Raw genomic sequence first — 25620 nt, 5'->3', positions numbered from 1 at the left:
ACAAACACCGCCTCCCGGGTTCCCCCTTAAGCCTTCCGAGTAGCTGGGATTACAGGTACCTGCCATCACGCCCGGCTAATTTTTGTATTTTTAGTAGAGGTGGGGGTTGGCCAGGCTGGTCTCGAACTTCTGACCTCAGGTGATCCACCCGCCTCGGCCTCTCAAGGTGCTGGGATTACAGGCATGAGCCACCGCACCCGGCTCCTGCTCTTCTTCTTTTTTTTTTTTTTTTTTTTATTGAGACGGAGTCTCGCTCTGTCGCCCAGGCTGGAGTGCAGTGGCGCAATCTCGGCTCACTTGCAAGCTCCGCCTCCCGGGTTCACGCCATTCTCCTGCCTCAGCCTCCCGAGTAGCTGAGACTACAGGCGCCCGCCACCACACCCAGCTAATTTTTTGTATTTTTAGTAGAAACGGGGTTTCACCGTGTTAGCCAGGTTGGTCTCCATATCCTGACCTCGTGATCCGCCCGCCTCGGTCTCCCAAACTGCTGGGATTACAGGCGTGAGCCACCGCGCCCGGCCCCGGCTCCTGCTCCTCTAAATATTAGACGCAAGCCTCGAACCGGAGCTCAGGGACGCACGCCAATCTCCGGTTGCGCCTGCGCGTCGGGCTCCCGTGGGGTCCACGCATTTCCTACCCGGCCCCCGCGAACAGGCGTAAAGCTCTTTCTTCAGTGCTCGTTCTAGTGCGCGCGCCCGTACGGCGCCTGCGCAGAGGGCGAGGAACCTGGTACCCTGGTACGGTCCCGGCGCCTGCGCGCTGCGGACTTTGGGGCCTCCCGGCCCGAGGGAGAGGAGCAGGGAAGATGGCGGCTGTGGTGGAGAATGTAGTGAAGCTGTGAGTGGTCGTTTCTTTCTCTCCTAGGGCGGCAGGTTTTGTAAAGGGCCTGGGAGTAGGGGGCGGTGGGGGAAGGGACTAGGCGGAGACAGGGACATCCCCGGGAAGGCCATGTTGCGACTCCTGGTGGGGAGGGCAACAGGAGACTCCGGAGAAGACGTTGCGCTTCTTTGGAAACTTGTGGAGGCCCTGATGGGGGCACACTGGAGCCCCGACGTGCGGCCTCCCTGCGGGGCTGTGTGGCTTCAGCGTTCCTCGGAGCTGACGGTTTCTAGAGCATGGCGCCCTGCCTGCGCGCGAGACTCACCGTCCCGGTCTTCTCCCGAGACGCCTCAGTCCGGAGGAGCGCGGCCGAGGCCCGGGCGGCCCCACGGCTGGCCCGCCGCCCAGCCCGCCCCGCCCCGTCCCGTCCCGTCCCGTCCCGTCCCGTCCCGTCCGCTGCAGCAACAGGCTCGGCGGCCCCTGCGGAGTGCCCTGCGGGGTTGGCTGTTTCAGTTCCAAGCAGCCCCGTGATGTTTGGGAGGATCTTGGGTGGCAGGTACCTAAGACTACAAATATTCTTGGGAAGAATTTGTCGAGGAGCGGATCCAGAAGGGAAAGAACTTCAGGGGAGTGAGCCTTGGCCCCGTCCAGTAGCAGCCATCAAAAACCTGCAACTGGACCGAAGCCGTTCAGGACAGCTTAGCCTAAAGGGGCATCTAGGTGGGCATTCTTCCTATTATACGATACCATTGTGCTGGTCAGATTTCAAGCAGAGTTAAAGTTAATAGCTGTTGGGGCCATGGACACTGGCCTGTGAACTGCTTCCTGTGAGTTAAAGATGTCTTGGGACTTGATTTATTCCTACAGAAGAATCAATGAGTTTTAGATTGGGTTAATGCCCGGTGGGCGAATAGAGCTTCTTTTAATGGGTATGTTGGCCTTGGTGCAAGGGTGGGAAAATTGAGTGATGTCTAGCTGTCCTGTCAGGGTTTTTGGATTTTGACTGGATGACGAGGTAAAGGTTCGGTAACTCTTCTAAGGGACTCACAGCTTCTCATCTGTCTTTGTCGTGGCCTGAGCCCCACTCTTCCTAAGAGCCTTTTTAAAGAGTAAGTTGCTTCTCCCTCCTGCCTGAAGCCTTTTCTTTGAGAATGCTTTCCCACTTCCATTAAGCTAAGTGTTTTTCCTCCTCTTGTGGTTTTTTTTTTTTTTTTAAGTTGCTTTCTGCTCTATCCTGCTGTCTCTTTCAGCCACCCCTCCTCCCAACACTATTGTCTTTCTCTCTGATCTGCCCACTCCAGTTTCCCCAGCTCTTTCTTCAGGCTGACATTTTTCTCAATTTAGAAATGACACTGTTGATCTACCATTTATCCAGTTATCCTTCCTGACTCAGATGTTCTTTGTTTCCCTGCGTCTTTGTTGACTTCCTCATCCCATTGTAAGGGGATGTTTTACACAGGTTTCTCCAAAAATAAAAAGAAATATTTTCATTGTACTGGGGGAGTATCAGACTTGCCTAGGTTTTGAGAGTTAAACGTAGTGAGGTTCTTCGTGTTGGAAGATTTTCCTCAGGGAAATAGGGTTGCCAGTGCTTTCAAGTTGTGTCGTAAGTGAGGGGTTGCCCATTTAAACAGAGCATGACATCTTGTTTCTCTTTGAAAAACTGTAGAGATTGTGAGCATCACCAGCCATTAATTCCTGAATGCCAGTAATGAGAAACCAACTCTCTCCTCCTCATTTCTAGCTGCACAGGGCCTCAGATCACAATTAATACATACTCCCGCAGAATTATCCCTTTAAGAAGGGGCTTCCATTCTTCCAGTTCATTTGGAGATATGGCACTTCTCTTGATTATAGTGTGCCTAGTCTTCTGACAGCTGATGTTATACGTTGAGTACATTGAGGTCAGGACCACTAGCTCATCTTTTCTTTTTTTTTATTTTTTTAGACAGAGTCTCATGGTTGTTGGCCCGGGCTAGAATGCAGTGGCACGATCTTGGCTCACTGCAACCTCCGCCTCCCGGGTTCCAGCAATTCTCCTGCCTCAGCCTCCCGGGTAGCTGAGTTTACAGGCGCCCACCACCACACCTGGTTACTTTTTGTGTTTTTAGTAGAGATGGGGTTTCACCATGTTGGCCAGGCTGGTCTTGAACTCCTGACCTCAGGAGTTCACCCGCCTCGGCCTCCCAAAGTGCTGGGATTACAGGCGTGAGCCACCACGCCTGGCCCCTCATCTTGTATGACTTGCATCTTGTCCTGGGAAAAGAATTTTCTTATTTGTAAATTTCTGTCCCTTCCAAATGTGATGTCAGAAATGAAAGTCTTGGCTGGGTACAGTGGCTTACGCCTATAATCCCAACACTTTGGGAGGTTGAGGCAGGCAGATCACTTGAGGTCGGGAGTTCGAGACCAGCCTGGCCAACATGGTGAAACCTCATCTCTACTAAAACTATAAAAATTAGTCAGGTGTGGTGGCACACACCTGTAGTCCCAGCTACTCGAGAGGCTGAGGCACAAGAATCGCCTGAACCCAGGAGGCAGAGGTTGCAGTGAGCTGATATCACACCACTGCCCTCCAGCCTGAGTGACACTTTTAAGACTCTTTCTTTAAAAAAAGAAAGAGGTGGCTGGGCGCGGTGGCTCATGCCTGTAATCCCAGTGCTTTGGGAGGCCGAGGCAGGCAGATCAGAAGCTCAGGAGATTGAGACCATCCTGGCCAACATGGCGAAACCCCACTCTACTAAATATACAAAAATTAGCTGGGCATGGTGGCGCGTGCCTGTAATCCCAGCTACTCAGGACGCTGAGGGAAGGGAATCACTTGAATCCAGGAGGCAGAGGTTGCAGTGAGCTGAGATCGCGCCACTGCACTCCAGCCTGGCAACAGAGCAAGACTCCATCTCAAAAAAAAAAAAAAAGAATGAAGCTGGGCACGGTGGCTCATGCCTGTAATCCCAGCACTTTGGGAGGCTGAGGCGGGCGGATCACAAGGTCAGGAGTTTGAGACCAGCCTGGCCAAGATGGTGAAACCCCCATGTCTAGTAAAAATACAAAAATTAGCTGGGCATGGTGGCGTGCACCTGTAGTCCCAGCTACTCGGGAGGCTGAGGCAGAAGAATCGCTTGAACCCAGGAGAGATCACACCACTGCACTCCAGCCCAGGCGACAGAGCGAGACTCCATCTCAAAAAAAGAGAGAAAGAAAGTCTTTAAGGGTTCTTACTAGGAAAGTAAAATAATAGTATAGCTGTAGCTGCTGATTGGTTTTGAAACTTTCTAAGCAAAATCTAGAGACAGGGCACGGTGGCTCACGCCTGTAATCCCAGAACTTTGGGAGGCCGAGGTGGGCGGATCATGTGGTCAGAAGTTCAAGACCAGCTTGGCCAACATGGTGAAACCCTGTCTCTACTAAGAATACAAAAATTAGCTGGGCGTGGTGGCACACACCACTTGGGAGCCTGAGGCAAGAAAATTGTTGGAACTTGGGAGGCAGAAGCTGCAGTGAGCCGAGATTGCGCCACTGCATTCCAGCCTGGGCGGCAAAGCAAGACTCTATCTCAAAAAAAATATATATATATATATAGAGAGAGAGAGAGAGAGAGAGAGAGAACAGCGTTAATATTAACTTGACGTTTCTTGGTACCGGAGCCTTAAGTTTTTGTTGTTGCTTTGTTTTGTTTTAAGAGACACAGCCTCCCTCTGTTCCCCAGGCTGAAGTGCAGTGGTATAACCTTGGTTTACTGCACCCTCAACTTCCTAGGCTCAAATGATTCCCCTACCTCATCCGCCCCAGGGGCTACGTGGGACCGCAGGCATGCATCACCAAGCCTAGCTGATGGTTTTTTTTTTTTTTTTTTTTTTTGAGACAGAGTTTCACTCTTGTTGCCCAGGCTGGAGTGCAATGGCGCAATCTCGGCTCACCGCAACCTCCGCCTCCCAGGTTCAAGCAATTCTCCTGCCTCAGCCTCCCCAGTAGCTGGGATTACGGGCATGTACCACCACGCCCGGCTAATTTTGTATTTTTAGTAGAGACGGGGTTTCTCCATGTTGAGGCTGGTCTCAAACTCCTGACCTCAGGTGATCTGTTCGCCTCAGCCTCCCAAAGTGCTGGGATTACAGGCGTGAGCCACCGCGCCAGGCCTTTTTTATTTTTATTTTTAACGTTTTGTAGAGATGGGATCTCACTATGTTGCCCAAGCTGGTCTCTAACTCTTGGACTCAAGAGATCCTCAAGAGGCCTTGGCCTCCCAAAGTGCTGGGATTATAAGCATGAGCTACTGTGCCCGGCCTCCCTTAAGTTCTTAAGAGCTGACTGTCATCCTGTCTTGTTCTCTCTTCATGAGATTCTCCCCCCACACTTCAGTGTTTCATTCCCAGTCCTTTTACCCCCAAGACTGTTTGCCTGCCTTACGTAGCTCACAAGAGCCCTGACAGAACATCTCTCATTCATGCCCCCCAAAACTGTTTCCAGCCTCCTTGCTCTGACTTTGCAGCACTCGCCAGCCTGGCCCTGCCTTCCATTTGACTTCCAGTGTCAGTATCAATTCCCATCAGCAGAAACAAAGGAGCTGCCGCACTCAGCCTTGTTTATCCGATTTTATTCTGTGTGGTGAAGACATGGCTGCCTCCTAAAGGCGAGCCCACAGAGGCAAGGCTGCCTTCTCCATTCTGCTCTCCAATGTGAGATTCGTGCCTACCTCAGATTACAGTCATTACAGCTCATTGAATCACGCCAGGCTATATTTGTGGCATTGCCATCTCTGTGTGTGGTATGTGTCTTTTTTACTTGCTGGGCACATGCTAAGTTATGCAGTGGTGTATTGTGGCTGCTCACTGAAGGACCCTGTCACATTCTAGAGCAGGGTTTGTTGGTGTAGCCCAAGTTACGGATAGAAACCACAGAGACTTAATCTGTTTGCTGTCTCATCCCCAGGCTGTTTCTTGTAAAATCCTGATATGTCAAAGCACATTTGGTCCAACCTCCTCAATCTATAGAAGAGTAAGCAAGGTCCACCTGGGTTGACTAAATGTCCATGTTCATGTGGTGGCTTGCAGGCCAGCCAGGTCTTTTTACTCTCAAGTCAAGTGTGACTGTATCTCAGACATCTCCATGAGTATTAGGGATACTGTGAGAAATAAATCAATTCTGCCCTCGGTTTAAGATTGATTGACACCAGGTACTGTGACACATGCCTCTATTCCCAGATACTTGGGAGGCTAAGGCAGGAGGATCACTTGAGCCAGGAGTTTGTGTCCAGCTTGGGCAACATAGTGAGACCTTGTCTCTTAAAAAAAAAAAAAAAAAAAAGATTGATTGAATATAAATATGAATTGATAGAGTTTGTTAACCTCCATTACCAAAGTCCTTGTTAAACCCTGAAAGATGAGAACAAGATAGGTTCTATATACATGCTTCTTAGAACCAGGTAACTCCTGGCACCGTGCAGTTTTCCAGTTTTCCGCTTAAAGGTTTACCCTTGATTCAGATTTCAAATTGAGTCTTTTGAGACCAAGAAGATTTTTTCCTATATAATTTTATTTTGTGAGAATGGAGAAGAACCCTAAGATGGGCCTTAGAGCAAACAAGTTTCTTATGAGTGATGGTGCTCAATAAAAGCTTCAAGGAACTTCAGGTACTTGTAGACATCTTCCATAAATGTAAAATTAATTAGTTGGTTAAAAACCTAGTTAAAAATTCAAAAGATATAAAAAGACATGTGGAAGGAAGTGGCCTAGTCACCCACTTTTTCTCCCCACTGACCTGCAGTTTCTTTTCCATTTTGTTACATAAATGATAGCTTTATTTGACACTTCTCAGCAGTGTACCTTGCTTTGTTTTTTGTCCCTAGTTAACTTGAAATTGTTTAATATCAGTATGTGAAGAACTTCCTTCTTTTGGCTAAATAGAATTTCATTGTACGGATTTACCATAGTTTGCTAAATACATTTTAATACGTCCCCTAGACTTTGAACTCTTTCCCTCCAGTGCAGACCCTGGGGCAAGGATGTGGGAGCATGTAGTTTATTTGGGAGGTGATTGTAGGAAGGAGGGAATAAGGAAGAACTTAGGAGGGACTATCATCTGTTTCTTAGCCTCATAAGGGTTAAGAGAAATAGCATCTTAACTAGCACAGGGCTGGGCTTGTGAGACACATGGAGTGAACATTAGTTCTTTCACCTCTTTGGGGGTTAAACTTAAGTCTGATTAGACATATGATGAAATCATGTGTTCCTGATGGTAATTTATTTGTAAAGTAATTCCTCATGATGGCCTAGAAAAGGGGCTTGGTGTCCCATAAGGCAGAAGTGGAGGCAAATAGAATGGAAGAGACAGCCTCCCAGTCCCTTGAGCCTTCTAGAGAAGCAGATGGCAGGGGAGAGGAATAGCTCAGCGCCCTATGCCCCCCGCTCCAACACACACGCCTGGTTTCTATCTTCCCTGCAGCCTTGGGGAGCAGTACTACAAAGATGCCATGGAGCAGTGCCACAATTACAATGCTCGCCTCTGTGCTGAGCGCAGCGTGCGCCTGCCTTTCTTGGACTCACAGACCGGAGTAGCCCAGAGCAATTGTTACATCTGGATGGAAAAGCGACACCGGGGTCCAGGTGAGGGTCCAGACTTGGGAGAAGGGGACTCAGGAGCATAAGGAGGAAGAAGCCTCCTCATCTTAGGTGATGAGACAGTTGATAGGGTTTTCCCTACTGCCTTCCACCTATGGATGAATATGGTCTCCCTGTGATTAGGAACCCAGGGAGGGTGAAGCAGATCGTTTGATACCAGCATCTTTGTTTTCTGCCCTGCTGAGGCCATTGTGTGTCTGGAGAACTATGTGTTAGCCAAGGCCCCTAAGCTTATGTATCTATTTTTCTTTTCCACAGACTATTCCACCTAACCCCCTAGGCCCTCACTGTCAGAATTCCTCCCTTGATCTAGAACTCAAAGGGGGGCCTACTTAATTAGGAAGTGTTTGGTATTTTCTAATACTGGATTAGGGCCTGACTTCTGTCTTTCTTCCTGCCACAGGATTGGCCTCCGGACAGCTGTACTCCTACCCTGCCCGGCGCTGGCGGAAAAAGCGGCGAGCCCATCCCCCTGAGGATCCACGACTTTCCTTCCCATCTATTAAGCCAGGTAAGGCACATACTTCCTGAGCGGAGGCGTGGCCTGCTGCATGGTGAGAGCCTGCTAATCACTGTGATATACCAGGCCCAGTGCTAGATCCCAAATATACTGAAATGAATATGATGTGATTCTTTCCTTTAAGGATCTTAGTCTAGAAGGGGAGACAGGTAAACAGATAAGTTATGGTGCCAAGTGCACTAGGGTGTCTTAATTCCTGGGCGTGCAGAGAACAAAAGACAGTGACAGACCTTTGGTAAGCCCCACCATCATGTGGACTCAGAGCAGTCTGCTTTCAGCCCTTCTGAGCCTTGCTTTATCCTGACCTTGCTTGCAGACACAGACCAGACCCTGAAGAAGGAGGGGCTGATCTCTCAGGATGGCAGTAGTTTAGAGGCTCTGTTGCGCACTGACCCCCTGGAGAAGCGAGGTGCCCCGGATCCCCGAGTTGATGATGACAGCCTGGGCGAGTTTCCTGTGACCAACAGTCGAGCGCGAAAGGTACAAGATTATCCCTGTGGCTAAGGGAGCTTTGATGGAAATCAGCCTCCTCTTCACTGGGGGCCACCCAGTTTCTAGAACTGAAACAGAAGGTGGGGTCCAGGAAGCAGGCCCCTGCAGTTCTGTTCTTACTTCAGTCCCTGATTATTGTCAGGTACTGACTGGCTTCTCTGTTGCTTCTAACTATAGGCTCTCATTCATTCACTTTTATCACAGAAGGTTACTATTATATACATATATAATTTTCATTAAAAAAATTAAAATAGACCAGGTGCAGTGGCTCATGCCTGTAATCCCAGCACTTTGGGAGGCCAAGGCAGGAGGATTGCTTGAGCCCAGGAGTTCGAGACCAGCCTGGGCAACATAGTGAGACCCCATCTCTACAAAAAATAATAATAATAATAAATAGCCAGGCATAGCGGCATGCGCATGTTGTCCCAGCTACTAGGGAAGCTGAGATGGGAGAATCACTTGAGCCTAGGAGTTCGAGACTGCAGTGAGCCATGATCATGCCACTGCACTCCAGCCTGGGCAACAAAAAAAAAATTAAAACCAGAAGGTGCAAGAGTAGTACAATGAAATACCACATACTCTTTACCTAGATTTATCAATTCCACATTTTGCCACATTTGCCTTATCTGTCTTTGATAAACTATTTGAGAGGAAACTTTTCAAAAACTTTTCAGTCTAGGCAACATAGCAGGACCTTGTCTCTACTAAAAATAAAAATAAAAAATGAGCTGGGCGTGGTGGGACACGCCTGCAGTCCTAGCTACTCAGGAGGCTGAGGTGGGAGGATTGCTTGAGCCCAGGAGATTGAGGCTGTAGCTCTGCTCATGCCACTGCACTCCAGCCTGGGTAACAGAGGGAGACCCTGTCTGGGAAGGGAGGGAAACAAACTTTTATCCCTAAGTACTTTACTCTTTTATCACAAAAGTTTGTGTCAGTTTTTTGGTCCCTGAGGTTACACAGTGAAGCACACTTGGTCTCTGCCAACAGAGAATATAAGAATACATATAAAAATAACAGCTATAAATATGCCAGCATTGGGCTAAGTGCTTTTTCATGCCCTTTCTCCTTTAGTCTGTACAACCTTATGGGGTAGGTCCTGTGTTCCCCATTTCACACACAGGCTGAAACAAAGCAGTTTAAGAACTTCCCATGGGTCGGGCACGGTGGCTCACGCCTGTAATCCCAGCACTTTGGGAGGCTGAGGCAGGCAGATCACGAGGTCAGGAGATTGAGACCATCCTGGCTAACATGGTGAAACCCCGTCTCTACTAAAAATACAAAAAAATTAGCCAGGCATGGTGGCGGGCACCTGCAGTCCCAGCTACTCAGGCGCGAACCCGGGAGGCAGAGCTTGCAGTGAGCCGAGATTGCGCCACTGCACTCCAGCCTAGGCGACAGAACGAGACTCCGTCTCAAAAAAAAAAAACTTCCCTTGGCCGGCCACGGTGGCTCACACCTGTAATCCCAGCACTTTGGGAGGCCAAGGCAGTTGGATCACCTGAGGTCGGGAGTTCAAGACCAGCCTGACCAACATGGAGAAACCCCGTCTCTACTAAAAATACAAAATTAATCGGGCGTGGTGGCACATGCCTGTAATCCCAGCTACTTGGGAGGCTGAGGCAGGAGGATCGCTTGAACCCAGGAGACGGAGGTTGCGGTAAGCCAGTATTGCGCCATTGCACTCCAGCCTGGGCAACAAGAGCGAAACTGTCTCAAAAAAAAAAAAAAAAAAAAAAAAAAAAAACTTCCCACAAGGTCACACAAATAAGCAACAACATTTTAATTTAAACTAGGAGGCGAGTGTCAGGACAGAACCACCAATAATGTGCTCCCAGGGCGGCCAATCAGAGGCAGGAGAGGGCATGGCCTCTTGCGGCATCAGGGCAACCTTTTGGAAGCATGCTATTTGATTTGGCGATGTGGCATGGTGGGGAAAGCATTTCAGGCTAAGGAAATAACGTGAAGCACAGGGGAAAGAAATCCCAAAATATGGAAGGGAGCAGGAGCAGGATTATAGCATGCTTGAAAGGCGTTGGTGAGGAATGAGGCTGGTGTGGGTGGGACCAGGTCACAGAGGAGGTTCTGGGTGGCCTTGGCCAATCTTATCATAGGAGAGCTTTTGGATGCACATATTTCTACCCATGCTAACCCTCCTGTCCACTCAGCGGATCCTAGAACCAGATGACTTCCTGGATGACCTCGATGATGAAGACTATGAAGAAGATACTCCCAAGCGTCGGGGAAAGGGGAAATCCAAGGTGAGGGGCCAGCATGCTGCCTGCATCTTGGGACAGGGTGGCCTAGGGAATTCCTTATTTTATTTCAAGTGAGATTAGCAGCGACTTCCAAAAGAGTCTAACTCCTCAGGCCCAGCTACCAAAATAAGGGTGTCTCTTTGCTCTTCTTGGCAGGGTAAGGGTGTGGGCAGTGCCCGTAAGAAGCTGGATGCTTCCATCCTGGAGGACCGGGATAAGCCCTATGCCTGTGACAGTGAGTGCCTCACAAGTGGTTGGGTAGACCTTGCCTTGGACCCAGCTCCTGCTCAGGATATGAGAGGAGGGAGGGTTGTGTTTTTGCCCAGAGTATTACAACAAACCTGGGCTCTTGTCCTGCCTGCTGACTGCTTCCCTCTGAGCCCCTGGGAGGCCTGGGTCCCTGCTATATGACGGGTGGGACCTGCATGCTCTGGGAAAGATTTCTGCCATCCTCTGGGGTGGGGTTGCTTGTGGGGGCCACAGCAGGCAGGGTTGGCCTCTCAACAGACGGCCTGCAGGTCTCCTGGCCTCAGTTAAGCCAGGGCCCCAGGGGTCTGACACTGAGTTTTTCAACGTCTGTTCTCTTTTTCTTTCTCTCTGCCTTGCCCCACTTCTGTCCCTCCACCCTGGGAGCACCAACGCCGCTGGGGTTTCTCTCTCGTTTGCTCCGCTTTCCTGCTGCTGCTGCTCCTGTCTCAAGTGTATCAAGGCCTTCTTCTCATGACTTTTCTTTCTGTCTTTCAGATAGTTTCAAACAAAAGCATACCTCGAAAGCGCCCCAGAGAGGTAGCTCTCTCAACTTTTCAGACTTGTGGTTTTCCTTTCCCTTTTCCCTCTTCCCTTGTTCCTCCTGCCTTTCTCATTTCCTGGGATGCTAGCTTTAAAATCTCTGGAATGGCATGGGGGTAGGAGCAGTGGAACTTCTGCTGTGCTCTACTCCTCAAAGTCCTGGAGGCTGCCTTTACCACTGCTTGTCTCCCACAAACCTGCCCCTAGAGCTGCTCGGCCCAGTGCATGGGGTGGCTTCAGAAGCATTATCAGGAGCCCATTACAATCAGACCCTTCCGCTCCCTCCCCAGACCAGGCACCTGGTGGGCAGCTCATGTTCCCCACCGCCCCACCACCTCCTCCTGCCATCCTCTCTCCCCACTCCTTTCCTGCTGGCCCCCTTGCCCTTCTTGGTATTACTTCTCAAGATGACAAAATGCCTCGTGGGGATCTGCTTTCCTTGCTGATTGGCAGGCCTGGACAGGGCAATTACGTGGGAGTGTGCTTGAATTTCTTTGGGGACCAACTGCCCAACTGGCTTCATTGATAGGATATCCCCAAGAAACCCATCCCCTGCTTGTTCACCCACATTCAGAGGAGATGGGCTCCATGGTGTGTGTGGGGTAGCATGAGCCTCCCACATTTACTGAGGGGTAAAAAAGTTTGGAGTCTTACCCACTTTTCCCCCGTCCTGTCACACCAAAGATATAGGAATATCCTTCCCTTTCCTGACGTGGAGCGTCCCAGACTGTTAGTATATCCCAGAGCAGCTAACTGGTGATGGGGTGAGGGCTAAGCCCCCCAAAAGTCAAGACTGTTAGTATATCCCAGAGCAGCTAACTGGTGATGGGGTGAGGGCTAAGCCCCCCAAAAGTCAACATGGAAGAGCAGTGGTGGCCATGGGGTTGGAGTTCAGGAGGGAAAAGAGCCCCAGAAGCTAGAGAGCCCCACGGCCTGATGCTCCTGGCTGAGGGGAAGGGGCCATCACTCAAGGCCTGTCCCAGAGTGGAGCTGCTAGGGGAAGGGATGGTTGCCCTCTGCCTCAGGTGGAGCCCCCACAGCTTGCAGGGGTGGGGACATGGCACTCTTGTATCCTAACACCTTTCTCTGCAATCTTCTCCCCACTCAGTTTGTGGAAAACGTTACAAGAACCGACCAGGCCTCAGTTACCACTATGCCCACTCCCACTTGGCTGAGGAGGAGGGCGAGGACAAGGAAGACTCCCAACCACCCACTCCTGTCTCCCAGAGGTCTGAGGAGCAGAAATGTAAGCTGAGGTGTCAGAAGTGGTGGGCAAGCAGAAGTTGGCCTGGTTATGAAAACCACCCCTTGCATGGGTGTTGAGTGGCTCAGGGACCCCCATGGGTGTCATCAAAACTCTTTCTCTCTGTAGCCAAAAAAGGTCCTGATGGATTGGCCTTGCCCAACAACTACTGTGACTTCTGCCTGGGGGACTCAAAGATTAACAAGAAGACGGGACAACCCGAGGAGCTGGTGTCCTGTTCTGACTGTGGCCGCTCAGGTACTGCCTCCCGTGAAGGCTGCTGCTGTGCCCAGTCCCCAAGGGGCTCTTGGCTTGCTGGCCTCTAGGGCTGTCATAACCAGCCCACCTCACTTTTCCTAACCAAGAGAAGATGTAGCCACAGGCAGGAGCTCCTCTCTTCCCCCCGGCAGTTCCGACTGTCTGTCTCACTCACTTCCCCCACTACAGGGCATCCATCTTGCCTCCAGTTTACCCCTGTGATGATGGCGGCAGTGAAGACATACCGCTGGCAGTGCATCGAGTGCAAATGTTGCAACATCTGCGGCACCTCCGAGAACGACGTGTGTATCCCCGCCCCCTCCTCAGCATGGCTCCTTCTGGGCTTTTACTGCTGTTTGCACAGTTCCCTCTAAAGTGAGCTTTCTTTTAAAAAGGGAGCAGGATCCCTCCCACATGCCACATGCCCCTCCCTAGCATCTCAGTCAGAACTCTGATTTGTTGCCAGATACATATTGAGTGCTGATTTTATGTCAGACACTGTTCTAGGCACTAAAGATGCTAAAGACAAACAAGGTCCCTGCCTCATGAGATTTACATTCTTACAGGAACAACAATAAGCAAGGATGTTAAGTGAGATTTGTATAATGTGCCATGAAAAAAATGAAACCAGTACTGTGGCAGAGAATAATTGCATAAGTGATTTATTTTGATTGTCAGGTATGGCTCTTCTGGGAGGGTGATGCTGGTGTTGAAATTTTGGTGGTACCAAGGAGCCAGTCAAGAAGATGTGGAGGTAGAGCAATCCCAGGAAAGGAGCAGCCAGCACCAAGGCCTTATGGTGGACAAGCCAGATGACAGGGCATGGGAGAGTATGGCGGGGGATGAGATGAGAGAGGCAAGCACTGCCAGATCTGTGGGGCCTTGGGTTTTATTCTAGGTACAACAGGACACTGTTGAAGGGTTTTAATCAGGGAAGTGACATGGTTATTTATGTATTTATTTATTTACTTTTTTTTTTTTTTTTTTGAGACGGAGTCTTGCTTTGTCGCCCAGGCTGGAGTACAGTGGCGCAATCTCGGCTTACTGCAACCTCTGCCTCCTGGGTTCAAGCGATTCTCCTGCCTCAGCCTCCCAAGTAGCTGGGATTACAGACATGGGCCACCACACCCGGCTAATTTTGTATTTTTAGTAGAGATGGGGTTTCTCCATGTTGGCCAGGCTGGTATCGAACTCCTGACCTCAGGTGATCCGCCTGCCTCAGCCTCCCAAAGTGCTGGGATTATAGGCGTGAGCCACCGCACCCGGCTATTTATTTATTCTTTATGTATTTATTTATTTATTTTGAGACAGAGTCTCTCTGTCACCCAGGCTGGAGTGCAATGGTGCGATCTTAGCCACTACAACCTCTCCCTTCAGGCTCAAGCAGTCCAGTCCTCTCACCTCAGCCTCCCAGGTACCTGGGACCACAGATGCACACCACCATGCCTGGCTATTTTTTAATATTTTTGGTAGAGACAGGGTCTTGCCATATTGCTGAGCTGGTCTCAAAACTCCTGAGCTCAAGCAGTCCTCCCACCTTGGCCTCTCAAAGTGCTGGGATTACAGGCATGAACCCACCATGTCTGGCCTTGTCTTATATTTTATTTTATATTTATTTATTTATTTCAAGATGCAGTTTTACTCTTGTCACCCAGGCTGGAGTACAATGGCGCAATCTCGGCTCACTGCAACCTCTGCCTCCCAGGTTCAAGCAATTCTCCTGTCTCAGCCTCCCAGGTAGCTGGGATTACAGGCGCCCGCCACCACACCTGGCTAATTTTTAGTAGAGACGGGTTTTCACCATGTTGGCCAAGCTGGTTTTGAACTCATGACCTCAGGTGATCCACCTGCCTCAGCCTCCCAAAATGCTGGTATTACAGGTGTGAGCCACTGTGCTTGGCCCTTGTCTTATATTTTAAAAAGATGACTTTGGCTGCTGTGTGGAGGGTAGACTGTAGGGACAAGGATGGAGGCTTATGCCTGTAATCCTAACACTTGAGAGGCTGAGGCGGGAGGATCACTTGAGCCCAGGAATTCAAGACCAGCCTGAGCAACATAGGGAGATCCTGTCTCCACAAAAAAAATTAAAACTTAGCCAGGTGTGGTGGCACACACGTTAGTCCCAGCTACTTGGCAGGCTGAGGTGGGAGGATCGCTTGAACCCAGGAGTTTGAGGCTGCAGTGAGCCATGATCACACCACCTTACTCTAGCCTGGGCAACAAAGCGAGTCCTTGTCTCAAAAAGAAATAGTCACTGGGCACGGCGTCTCACACCTGTAATCCAAGCGCTTTGGGAGGCTGAGGTGGGAGGATTACTTGAGCCTGGGAATTCAGGACCAGCCTGGGCAACATAAGGAGATCTTGTCTCTCCAAAAAAATTCAAAAGTTAGCTGGGTGTGGTGGTGTGTGCCTATAGTCCCAGCTACTTGAGAGGCTGAGGTAGGAGGATCACTTGGGCCCAGGAGGTCAAGGCTGCAGTGAGCCATGATTGCACCACTGCACTCCAGCCTGAGTGACAGCAATACCCTGTCTCAAAAAAATATACCATAGAGCTTGGGCTTTAGGAAAAAAAAAAAAGTGGAGGCGATTTGATCAATTAGGAGCTCTGAAAGGACCCAAGTGAGAGATGACAGTGACTGGATCTGCGGTGGAGAGGGACAGCATGGTTTCCTACATAAGATTCTCACATCTGTTCTTACCTGCTACCTACCCCTCTCGGAAATAGCAGTGTCCTGTGGTGGCCTGAGGCACATCAGTTATTCAATCCCCATCCTCTTCCCTCTTGCCTACTTCAGGACCAGCTGCTCTTCTGTGATGACTGCGATCGTGGCTACCACATGTACTGTCTCACCCCGTCCATGTCTGAGCCCCCTGAAGGTAAGTTGCACAGATTTTTTACTCAGAACAATTATTTTATTAGTTACTTGGAAAATACTGAGTTCTATGTTCTTTATGTTATCACTTATATATTCTTCCAAATTAGGGAGTAAAGCACCTTGCCTTGGCTCAGTTTAGAATGCCTTCCTAACATTTCAACTTAAAGGGTTTAGTGTTTGCACATTATCAGCTACATTTACAACAGAAAATCAACAACCCACAAGAAAGCAGATGCTGAGCCGAGATCAGTCACCCACAGGGAATGATTTATTTCCTTCCAACCAGTCCAGGAAACTCAAGTGGTAGATTATCTGATGTGAAGCTTCTACAGTCAACTCTTGAAATTTGATAGATTTGAGCATTTATTTCCTATCCCTTCCCCTTCTGAATTGGGAAGGGACTTGACTTTGGAGCCTGAATGGGTCAGTCTGCTTCTCCCATAACTTACTGTAATAATGGTCCAAGTTTATAGAAGCTATTCACTGAAACCATTGGTGGCACCAAGAATTGGTTGCATCTCTACAAGTCCCCTTCCAGCTGGATTTCTGTACGTAAACACCTCCTGTACAGAAATTCAGTAGCAGTCGGGCATAGTGGCTCAAGCCTGTAATCCCAGCACTTTGGGAGGCCGAGGCAGGCGGATCATGAGGTCAGGAGATCGAGACCATCCTGGCTAACATGGTGAAGCCCTGTATCTACTAAAAATACAAAAAAATTAGCCAGGCATGGTGGTGTAGTCCCGTACTCCAGCTACTCACTAGGCTGTAGTCCCAGCTACTCAGGAGGCTGAGGCAGGAGAATGGTGTGAACCCAGGAGGCGGAGCTTGCAGTGAACCGAGATCGCGCCACCGCACTCCAGCCTGGGCGACAGAGCGAGACTCCATCTCAAAAAAAAAAAAAAAAAAAAGCCAACAGAAATTCAGTAGCTTACTCAGAACACAAATGCCCAGGAGCTGTTACTGTGCACAAAGGATGTGGGCCAGCATTACAGGCAAGAGAAAGTGTTTTATTGTGTGATGTAAGCTGACTTGTAACATATTGGTCAAACTGCTGTCACCCCTCTAGAGAATGAGGCCACTGACAACGTCTAAGAGTCCTTTAGCAGCTGTAGGGGAGTACTCAGATTCTGTCAGGCCCAGTTTATGAATCTGCTTTGGGGAGAAGTCGCATGTTTATGTTTTGTTTTGTTTTGTTTTGTTTTTTTAAACCATCAAACAGACGAGCTATATTACAGAATGGCTTTCCTGTTAAAGTTCTGTGAGACATTGAGGTAGTGGAGAGCTGCAGCCCGAGTGTCCTCACAATAGTGTTAAGGCAGCTGAGGGGCAACCCCTGGAAGTATCAGATGTTCTAGGTTCTAGGTCAGGGTCAGCAAGCTACAAGCTAAAGCCTATGGACCATGTCCAGCCACAGCCAGCTTAAATAGCTTGCAAGCTATTTCTTTTCTTTTCTTTTCTTTTGCTTTTTTTTTTTTTTTTGAGACAGTGTTTTGTTCTGTTGCCCATGTTGGAGTGGAGTGGCATGATCTCAGCTCACTGCAACCTCCGCTCCCCCGGGCTCAGGTAATCTGGTAATCCTCCCACCTCAGCCTCCTGAGTACCTGGGACTACAGGCACGCCACCACACCCGGCTAATTTTTGTATTTTTAGTAGAGACGGGGTTTTGCCTTGGTGCCCAGGCTGGTCTCAAACTCCCGGGCTCAAGTGATCCACCCACCTCAGCCTCCCAAAGTGCTGGGATTACAGGTGTGAACCACTGCATCTAGCCTGAAGAAAATCCCCTTAAAAATGTAAAAACTGGCTAGGCACTGTGGCTCCCGTCTGTAATCCCAGCACTTTGGGATCTCTTGAGCCCAGGAGTTCAAGACCAGCCTGGGCAGCATGGCAAAACCCCGTCTTTACTAAAAATACAGAAATTAGCTGGGCGTGGTGCTGTGCGCTTGTCATCTCAGCTACTAGAGAGGCTGAGGCAAGAGAATTGCTTGAACCTGGGAGGCAGAGGTTGGAGTAAGCTGAGATCACACTACTGCACTCCAGCCTGAGCAACAGAGTGGAAACTCTTGTCTTGAAAAAAAAATAAAGGGAGTTTAAAAAAAAAAAAAAAAGACGTGCATGAGACTGTATGTGGCTCACACACCCTAAAATATTTAACACTCTGGCTCTTTACAGAAAAGTTTGCCAACCTTATTGACCTTTGGGTTAGAAAGGACTTACATTTTTGAGTCACATGTTTCTGAAGAGCTGATAAAAGCTGTGGATCCTTTCCCCTAGAGTAATGTCCAAATGCACATATGTATAATTTTGCTTAAAATTTCAAGGCATTAAGGACTAATTTTATTCAAAAAAATTAGAAGAATTCAGCCATAGTCAATATTAATAAACAAGGAATGACCCAATTGTTTTTCGTATAAGGGACAATTATTTTGTGTTTTTTAGTGAAACTACACAAGTCTTAAAACTGAGGTGCTTGACAAACTTCTGTCTTCCCAGGCTCTCTTCCTACTCCCAGAACTTGTGATTTAATAGGGCCAAGAGGGCCTGGGCATCAGTATTCTGAAGTCCTCTAGATGATGATTTCTTTCATCTCCATAGAGGATGATATTTCACAATATTTGAAGACTTAGAGGTTTATCCCAGCTCAGGAAACCATGGAACTTTCCTGTTGCAGAGCATCCCTCGTCCTACCTGTAGCTGATCCTGCTATAGAGATGAGGTATCAAGAGCAGAGGAATTGCAAGCAAGTGGGGATTGTGTGGGACCCATCCTGACCCCATTTTGCTTCTCTGCAGGAAGTTGGAGCTGCCACCTGTGTCTGGACCTGTTGAAAGAGAAAGCTTCCATCTACCAGAACCAGAACTCCTCTTGATGTGGCCAACCCCCTGCTCCCCGACATATCTAAGGCTGTTTCTCTCCTCCACTTCATATTTCATACCCATCTTTCCCTTCTTCCTCCTCTCCTTCACAAGTCCAGAGAACCTTGGGGTGGTTGTGCCAGCCTGCCTTTGGCAGCTGCAAGCTGAGGTGGCAGCTCTGACCACCTCTGGCCCCAGGCCCTCAGGGAGAAAGGAGCAACACACTGCCCCTAGGCGTACGTGTGGCCCAGTTTCTCTCTGCTCTCCATTAAGTGCATTCACTCTGCTTGCCTTGGGCCCAGGCCCTGGTGATCACAGGGTTCAAACAGTGTCCTCCTAGAAAGAATGGGAGAGCAGCTCACTTCTCTGTGTTCTGCCTCCACTCTGGTCTCCAGAGTTTTCCTGTCCTCTAGAGGCAAGCCAGGCCAGGGAGCTGGGAGCGAGCAAGCTGAGGCCACGTCCACAAGGAGCTTTTCATGCCCCTGTGCCGCATAGCCTCACCTCTCTCCTCCCGAGTGGCTCTCTGCGGCCCTGTGTTCCTGCTACAGAGGGTTCTTTTCTGGAGTCAGGATGTTCTCGGTCACCCTCCTGGCTCTGCCCTGTCCCACTCCACGCCACCCCAGGGGGAACAGTAGCTGCACCTTGCTATCCCCACTGCTCTCCTGGTTCACTCTTACGGGCGGTCTCCGGTGACTGAAGCATTCCCCACCCTTGGAATTTCTCATCTTCTGCCTCCCTTCTTACTCCTTTTGGTTTTGTGGGGAGAGGGGAAGGATCAGGGGTCCAGGCCAGCAGCTCGGGGGCCACAGGGAGATGGATAATGTGCCTGTTTTTTAACACGACAAAAAAGCCTACCTCCAAAATCCCCTTTTTGTTCTTCCTGGACCTGGGCATTCAGCCTCCTGCTCTTAACTGAATTGGGAGCCTCTGCCACCTGCCCCGTGTATCCTGGCTCTCAGCTCATGGGGAAGCCACACAGACATCCCTTTCTTCCCTTGCACGCTCGCTAGCAGCTGGTAAGGTCTTCACACCCTCATTCCTCAAGTTTTCTGCTTAGTGGCACTGACATTAAGTAGTGGGGGGACAGTCCATGCCAGGACATCCTGGAGTAGCCTTCCCCCTTGGCCACGGGCAGGCCCTAACTCACTGTCGCTTTGGAGTTGAGGTGTCCTTTTTTTTCTTTCTTTAGTTCCTGTATTCTAAACATTAGTAAAAATAAATGTTTTTACACAGAGCCCTCTGCTGGATGGTTTATCTCCTGCCTCTCTCCATTAAGAAGGCCATTTCATCCTAAGATTTCCATGATGGTGTTTTTTTTTTTTTAATGTTTTGAAATACAGCTTTTTTCCCCCCAGATTAAAATTTTTTTGTGGAACCCCAATATGTAAAGCGAATATAAAATTGGTTATTTTGTTTTAATTTGTTACATAAATTCAAGTTTATAACGATTCTTTGTTATAAAGAACAATGAAGCTGTTTTGATCAATACAAAATTGGGGTTAAAATCAACTTTAACATCTATTTTTGTGTTTCAGTTGGTTTGGAGAAAATTCTCCTAGTCTTGGATACATAGATGGAAGTGATGAGAGGTTTATAACAGTTGACCTTGCAATCTCAGACATTTAAAACAGGACCAGAAGTTTATATAAATATAATTAATAAGCAAACTAATGACATCACCATGGGACACACACAAAAGTTCTTGCAGGAGCAGGGTCTGTGTGGCTTCAGTTGCCTGCAGCGCTCCCAGACCAGAGCAAGTGCTCTAGGATCTGAACTGCCCACAGTGCAGCCCTGCAGCCTTTCCCAGGGCACGTTGATGTGCACAAAGTTTCCCTGAAGGTAAAGTGAACATGTGGACAGCTTACGTGGCAGCGCGTATGTCTTCAGTGTGCGTTTTAGAAGTCCAACTGTTGTTCTTATGTTTTTAAAGGAAAGATTTGAATCAAGTAGTTATGGGCCCCCTGAAGTATCCTTTTTTCTAGAACATTCTGAAAGTCATTCTTGCCTATGGGAAGCCTAGGCCGGCCTGCTCTGTTACATTCAATAAATAAGCAGGGTGCTCTGGGCTGGGGATTGTGTGAGGAGCAGAGCGCAGCCCGTCCTCCTGCTTTTCCACTGAAGTAGGCCAGGTGGAGAGGGAGTACAGCAATGAATGCACTTTAGCGGCTGAGTAGTCCGAGAGCTAGAAAAGAAATGTGCAAAATAAGAACGCTGTAGCAGGCCTAGGTGAGGAAATTTAGGAAGGGTTTGCGGGAGGTGGGATTTGAGATGGGTCTTGGAGAGTTGGGGGTGCCGACGGAAGCCTGTGAGAAAGGCAGAGGATGCGGAGCTGTGAACTGGGAGCAGCAAGGCTGGAGAGCAGCTGGGCTGCGGGTCAAGACGTCTGCGTTTAATTCGGGACTGAAGGTTAGCAGGGAAGGGAACGATACCAGATTTTGAGTTTTAAGAACTTGACTCTTGTAAAGTACCAAATCTAATAAAATACTCGTCCTAAATCATTACTGGCCCAGGCATGCAGTGTTTCCGTGGCCGACAGACTCGAGCCAGCGCTGTCCATGGTAACCAGCTTTTGTGTGGCTTGAAAGCTTGCATCCATTTTCTCCTTTCATCGTTTTCCCAAAACAACTCCGTGAGGGCTGTTAGCCCTGCTTGGTAGACAAAGAAGCCGATGCGGCCTAGGGTCACGGCCAGGGAGCCTTTGGGACGCCAAGTCAGCTCGGCGGTCCCCACACCGCCTACAGGGCTCGTCGGACCCTCGGGGTCCGCGGCTGCTGGAGGCGCGCAGCGGAGTGCTGCCGGTTCCTGGCTCCGCCTCCCGCCCCTCCGCGCTAGAAGCCCCGCCCCCAGAGGGGCTCGACGAACCGCCACTTCCGCAGCGTCCAATGAAACTTAGCCGGGGAGGGACGGGGCGCCACTGAGGACCAATCTGCTTGGGCCGGGGCGGGACTGCAGCGGGTGGGTGCAGAGGGGCTGCACCGCGGACTTCGCAGCCGGGAGAGAGACCGGCGCGGGCGGCGCGCACGGGGCCCTGCTGTGCGCGCGCCCGCCCGCCCGCTGCCCGCGCAGCCCCTCGGTCCGCTCTGCCCTCGGGGTCGTGGCGCCCATCCCTCCCCTGTTCTGCTGTCGCCGCCCGGACAGGGGCTCGGGAGCCGGGCTGGGGGCAGGGGCTGGAGCCGCGGGACCAGCGCCTGAGGTGGGTGCGGAGCGGGAGGCCGGGCGGGCGGGCGCCTGGGGCCGCCCCGCCGACATACTCCGGGTCGAAGGGGAGTGACCGGCCAGGGCACGGTGCCCGGCTGCCGGCCTGCCTGGGTCCGGGCGTTCGTCCCCGCGTCCTGGGACCCTCCCTGGCCACCACCCTCCCCGCGGGGACACCCCGCCCCTCCGCTGCCCGCAGCCTCTTCAGGCCTCCCGCCCTTTGTCGCTCGTGCACCTGCGCCCTCGGCCCTGCCCTCTCGCTCCCCTCAGGACTGTCCCTCGCCTAGCCTCCCTCTCAGGACCCGGCACCAAATTAGCCTCGCTCCTTCAGACCCCCTCTGTCCCCTTTGTCGTCTGTACACCTGTCACCTCAACTCTGTGTGCATCCACCCACTTCCCCGCCCCCAGCGGCGTCATGTGAATCCAGCCCAGGCCGCCTCCCACTCCCTCCCGGGGGCTCCTCCCCCGCAGCCCCGTAGCCCCACACCTGCCCCCTCGGCCCTAGTCTTAGGCCCTCCCCCTTCCGTACGCCTTTGTTATCTCTGCAGCTGTTCCCTCCACTCTTCATCCTTCTTCCCCAGTGAGGCCAGACCCCAGCCCAGACTCCCCTGTCCTTCTAAGTGGAGAGACGCCCCCTCCCCAGCTCTGCCCTGGCATCCTGGTGTCGGGGCCAGCCGGCATCCACTCGGCCTAGCCACTTCCTCTTTCGGCGGGTCCAGTCTCCCCTGGTGCCTGCGCACGTCCTCATCTAATCTCTTTTCCCTCCTGCGCTCCTTTCCTAGCTCTCCCGGCCTCAGCTTACTCTACCCGCTCATTCTTTCCTCCCCGCACAGGTGCCCCGGAGAGGCCATGGAGCTGAGCAGCAAGAAGAAGCTTCACGCCCTGTCCCTGGCCGAGAAGATCCAGGTGCTGGAACTCCTGGATGAGTCCAAGATGTCCCAGTCGGAGGTGGCCCGGCGCTTCCAGGTTTCCCAGCCCCAGATCTCGCGCATCTGCAAGAATAAGGAGAAGCTGCTGGCGGACTGGTGCAGCGGCACAGCCAACCGAGAGCGCAAGCGCAAGCGGGAGTCCAAGTACAGCGGGATCGACGAGGCTCTGCTTTGCTGGTACCACATTGCCCGGGCCAAGGCCTGGGACGTGACGGGGCCCATGCTGCTCCACAAAGCCAAGGAGCTGGCCGATATCATGGGCCAGGACTTCGTGCCCAGCATCGGCTGGCTGGTCCGCTGGAAACGCCGAAACAATGTCGGCTTTGGGGCCCGCCATGTTCTTGCGCCTTCATTTCCCCCTGAGCCACCTCCCCCGGGGCTCACATCCCAGGCTCAGCTGCCTCTTTCCCTAAAAGACTTCTCTCCAGAGGACGTGTTTGGCTGTGCTGAATTGCCCTTGCTGTATCGGGCAGTGCCCGGTAGCTTGGGTGCATGTGATCAAGTACAGGTGCTGCTGTGTGCCAACAGCAGGGGCACCGAGAAGCGGCGGGTACTGCTGGGTGGGCTCCAGGCTGCCCCAAGATGCTTCTTTGGGGTCCGCAGTGAGGCTCTGCCTGCCTCCTACCACCCTGATCTGAGCATCCCCTGGTTAGAGTGGTTGGCACAGTTTGACCGGGACATGGGACAGCAGGGCCGACAGGTGGCTTTGCTGCTGGCTGCCCGAGTGGTGGAGGAGCTGGCAAGCCTGCCTGGGCTCTACCACGTGAAGCTCTTGCCTCTGGCCGCCTCTGGCACCACGCCTCCCCTGCCCAGCTCAGTGGTCCGGGCCTTTAAGGCACATTACCGACACCGGCTGTTGGGCAAACTGGCTGCCATCCAAAGCGAGAGGGATGGCACCTCGCTGGCCGAGGCCGGGGCAGGCATCACCGTGCTGGATGCTCTGCACGTGGCGTCTGCCGCCTGGGCCAAGGTGCCTCCTCAGCTCATTTTCAGCAGCTTCATTCAGGAAGGGCTGGCTCCCGGCAAAACGCCCCCATCCTCGCACAAAGCCTATGAGATGCCACCAGTCCCCGGAGGGCTGAGCCTAGAGGAGTTTTCCCGCTTTGTGGACCTGGAGGGTGAGGAGCCAGGGCCTGGAGTATGTAAAGAGGAGACAGGCACTGAAGACGAGGAGGGGGACAGAGAGGGTGCCTTTGAGCCCCTGCCCACCAAAGCTGATGCCCTCCGGGCCCTGGGCACCTTGAGGAGGTGGTTTGAATGCAACAGCACTTCTCCTGAGCTATTCGAAAAATTCTACGACTGTGAGGAGGAGGTGGAGCGGCTTTGCTGCCTATGAAGGCACCTTCGCTGCTTGCCAGAGCCCCTTCCTCTCTTGTTTCCCATGGAAACGGCCTCTTCAGAAGGCAGATCGGGCTGTCTCTTTCCTGTGGAAATAGAACTGTCATAAAGGTGTAGAAGGGAGAGCAGTTGGGACACCAAGTCTGAGCTTGGAGTGGCAGTCGTCCAAACCCCAGGAAGAGAGCTCTAAAGATGGGGCTTCAGGGGTAGGAATCCAGGATACTCAGTTTCTAAACCCTGCTTGAAAGTTCTAGGGCCTTTGAAAGGGAGTTAGTCTAGAGGCAGGCACTTAGAAAGGTGGAATTTGGGCTTTTTGGACAGACTGCTTCCTTGAACTCTGTGTTAAAAACAGTTCTACTTCTGAAAATAAAATTTTTAATCAGAAAAGAGGCCAGGGTGTTATTTTCATGGGAGAAGGGTAAACATTTTCCATTCAGATTTGGAAAATTAATTGCTAATGGTCACTGCGGTGTAGCTGTCTGTCCATGACAGACATGTCATGGACATGGAATATCCGGAAGAGGGATCCTCCTCTTCCGGATATTCAGCAGCAAGGACTCTCAGGGCGTGGGCACTGCTTGTGGGCTACCCTCCTGAGAAGGAAGCTCCAGGACAGACAGATCCCAGCTACTGCCCCAGATAAGCTGCAGCACCAATAGTTTCGCTCTCAGATTGTGTGTGTTTGGGGTTGGGCAGGCTACGGACATGTCAGGGAAACAGAAAGGAGCCGGAATTGGAATGGAATAGTCATTCATTCATTTTTTTTTTTTTCTTCATTTGCTCATTTCACAACATCACTTCAGCAAGTCCTCTTATGTGAACAAGGTTGTAAAGATGATGTCTGTGCTGGGCAGAACCCTGCAGCCAATGACAGTGGAGTGTGATTACGGCTGTGATAACGGCTGTGCAAAGTGCCTGGCCCCATAGAGCTAGGGAGACTCCAGGGGGAGGTGAGCTTTGAGCTGCAGTTTCAAGGATGTCTCAGGCCAAGGGACAGCATATGCAGAGTCTAATTGGAGTGAAGGAGCACAGAGTGCTGGGGCGGGGGCAGGCAGTTCTGCCAGAGCATAGCATACTTGCAGAGGTAGGGGCAGAGTACAAGGAGAGACCTGGAAAGTAGGAAGGGCCTTTAGCCAACCAAGCTTCGGGGTAGGACACCATCAGAAGGTTTTAGGTAGGCAGGAACAAGTCTTTCTTGGAATTCTAGAATAACGGAGTCTGTGTAGGGTGTGTCAAAGATGTGAAACCTAGAGGCAGAGAGACTCTGACTGATCCAGGTGAGAGAAGATGAAGCCTGAGCCAGATCCTGAGAGTAGGATGTAAAGAAAATGGTTTACCGGCCGTGTGCGGTGGCTCACGCCTGTAATCCAAGCACTTTGGGAGGCCGAGGTGGGAGGATCACCTGAGGTCAAGAGTTTAAGACCTGTCTGG

At 51.0% G+C, this 25620-nt stretch overlaps 2 protein-coding genes across 4 annotated transcripts; both read left to right on the top strand.

Annotated features, from left to right (window-relative positions):
* Nucleotides 1-389: 389 nt before the first annotated feature.
* On the top strand, nt 390-19958 carry DPF2 (double PHD fingers 2). 3 transcript variants are annotated; one of them, XM_054439138.2, is made up of 12 exons: nt 700-837; nt 7264-7424; nt 7843-7950; nt 8276-8439; nt 10617-10709; nt 10863-10941; nt 11451-11492; nt 12604-12741; nt 12868-12996; nt 13186-13298; nt 15792-15873; nt 18662-19958. In XM_054439138.2, exons 1-12 carry the CDS (start codon nt 806-808, stop codon nt 18736-18738), a joined length of 1218 nt encoding a protein of 405 aa, XP_054295113.1. In that variant the 5' UTR covers nt 700-805; the 3' UTR covers nt 18739-19958. The 3 variants fall into 3 exon arrangements, with proteins under 3 accessions (XP_054295114.1, XP_054295113.1, XP_054295115.1); XM_054439140.2 differs by lacking the exon at nt 700-837 and adding an exon at nt 1391-1539; XM_054439139.2 differs by lacking the exon at nt 11451-11492 and having other exon boundaries at nt 390-837.
* Nucleotides 19959-21713: 1755 nt separating this feature from the next.
* TIGD3 (tigger transposable element derived 3) lies at nt 21714-24576 on the top strand. The gene is made up of 2 exons (XM_054439414.1): nt 21714-21920; nt 22756-24576. The coding sequence occupies exon 2, from the start codon at nt 22772-22774 to the stop codon at nt 24185-24187; it is 1416 nt and encodes a 471-aa protein (XP_054295389.1). The 5' UTR covers nt 21714-21920; nt 22756-22771; the 3' UTR covers nt 24188-24576.
* The last annotated feature ends 1044 nt before the right edge of the window (nt 24577-25620 follow it).

This window comes from Pongo pygmaeus, chromosome 9, assembly GCF_028885625.2.
Source record: "Pongo pygmaeus isolate AG05252 chromosome 9, NHGRI_mPonPyg2-v2.0_pri, whole genome shotgun sequence".
Lineage (NCBI taxonomy): Eukaryota > Metazoa > Chordata > Mammalia > Primates > Hominidae > Pongo > Pongo pygmaeus.
This window is presented reverse-complemented; position numbering and strand designations above follow the sequence as displayed.

Excerpts from the sequence above, each read along its gene's own strand:
- DPF2 (XM_054439138.2), top strand. The coding sequence starts at position 806 with ATGGCGGCTGTGGTGGAGAATGTAGTGAAGCT. Across the intron at positions 838-7,263 it reads GTGGAGAATGTAGTGAAGCT|CCTTGGGGAGCAGTACTACA; the intron begins GTGAGTGGTCGT and ends TCTTCCCTGCAG. Across the intron at positions 13,299-15,791 it reads GCGGCACCTCCGAGAACGAC|GACCAGCTGCTCTTCTGTGA; the intron begins GTGTGTATCCCC and ends TGCCTACTTCAG.
- TIGD3 (XM_054439414.1), top strand. The coding sequence starts at position 22,772 with ATGGAGCTGAGCAGCAAGAAGAAGCTTCACGCCCTGTCCCTGGCCGAG.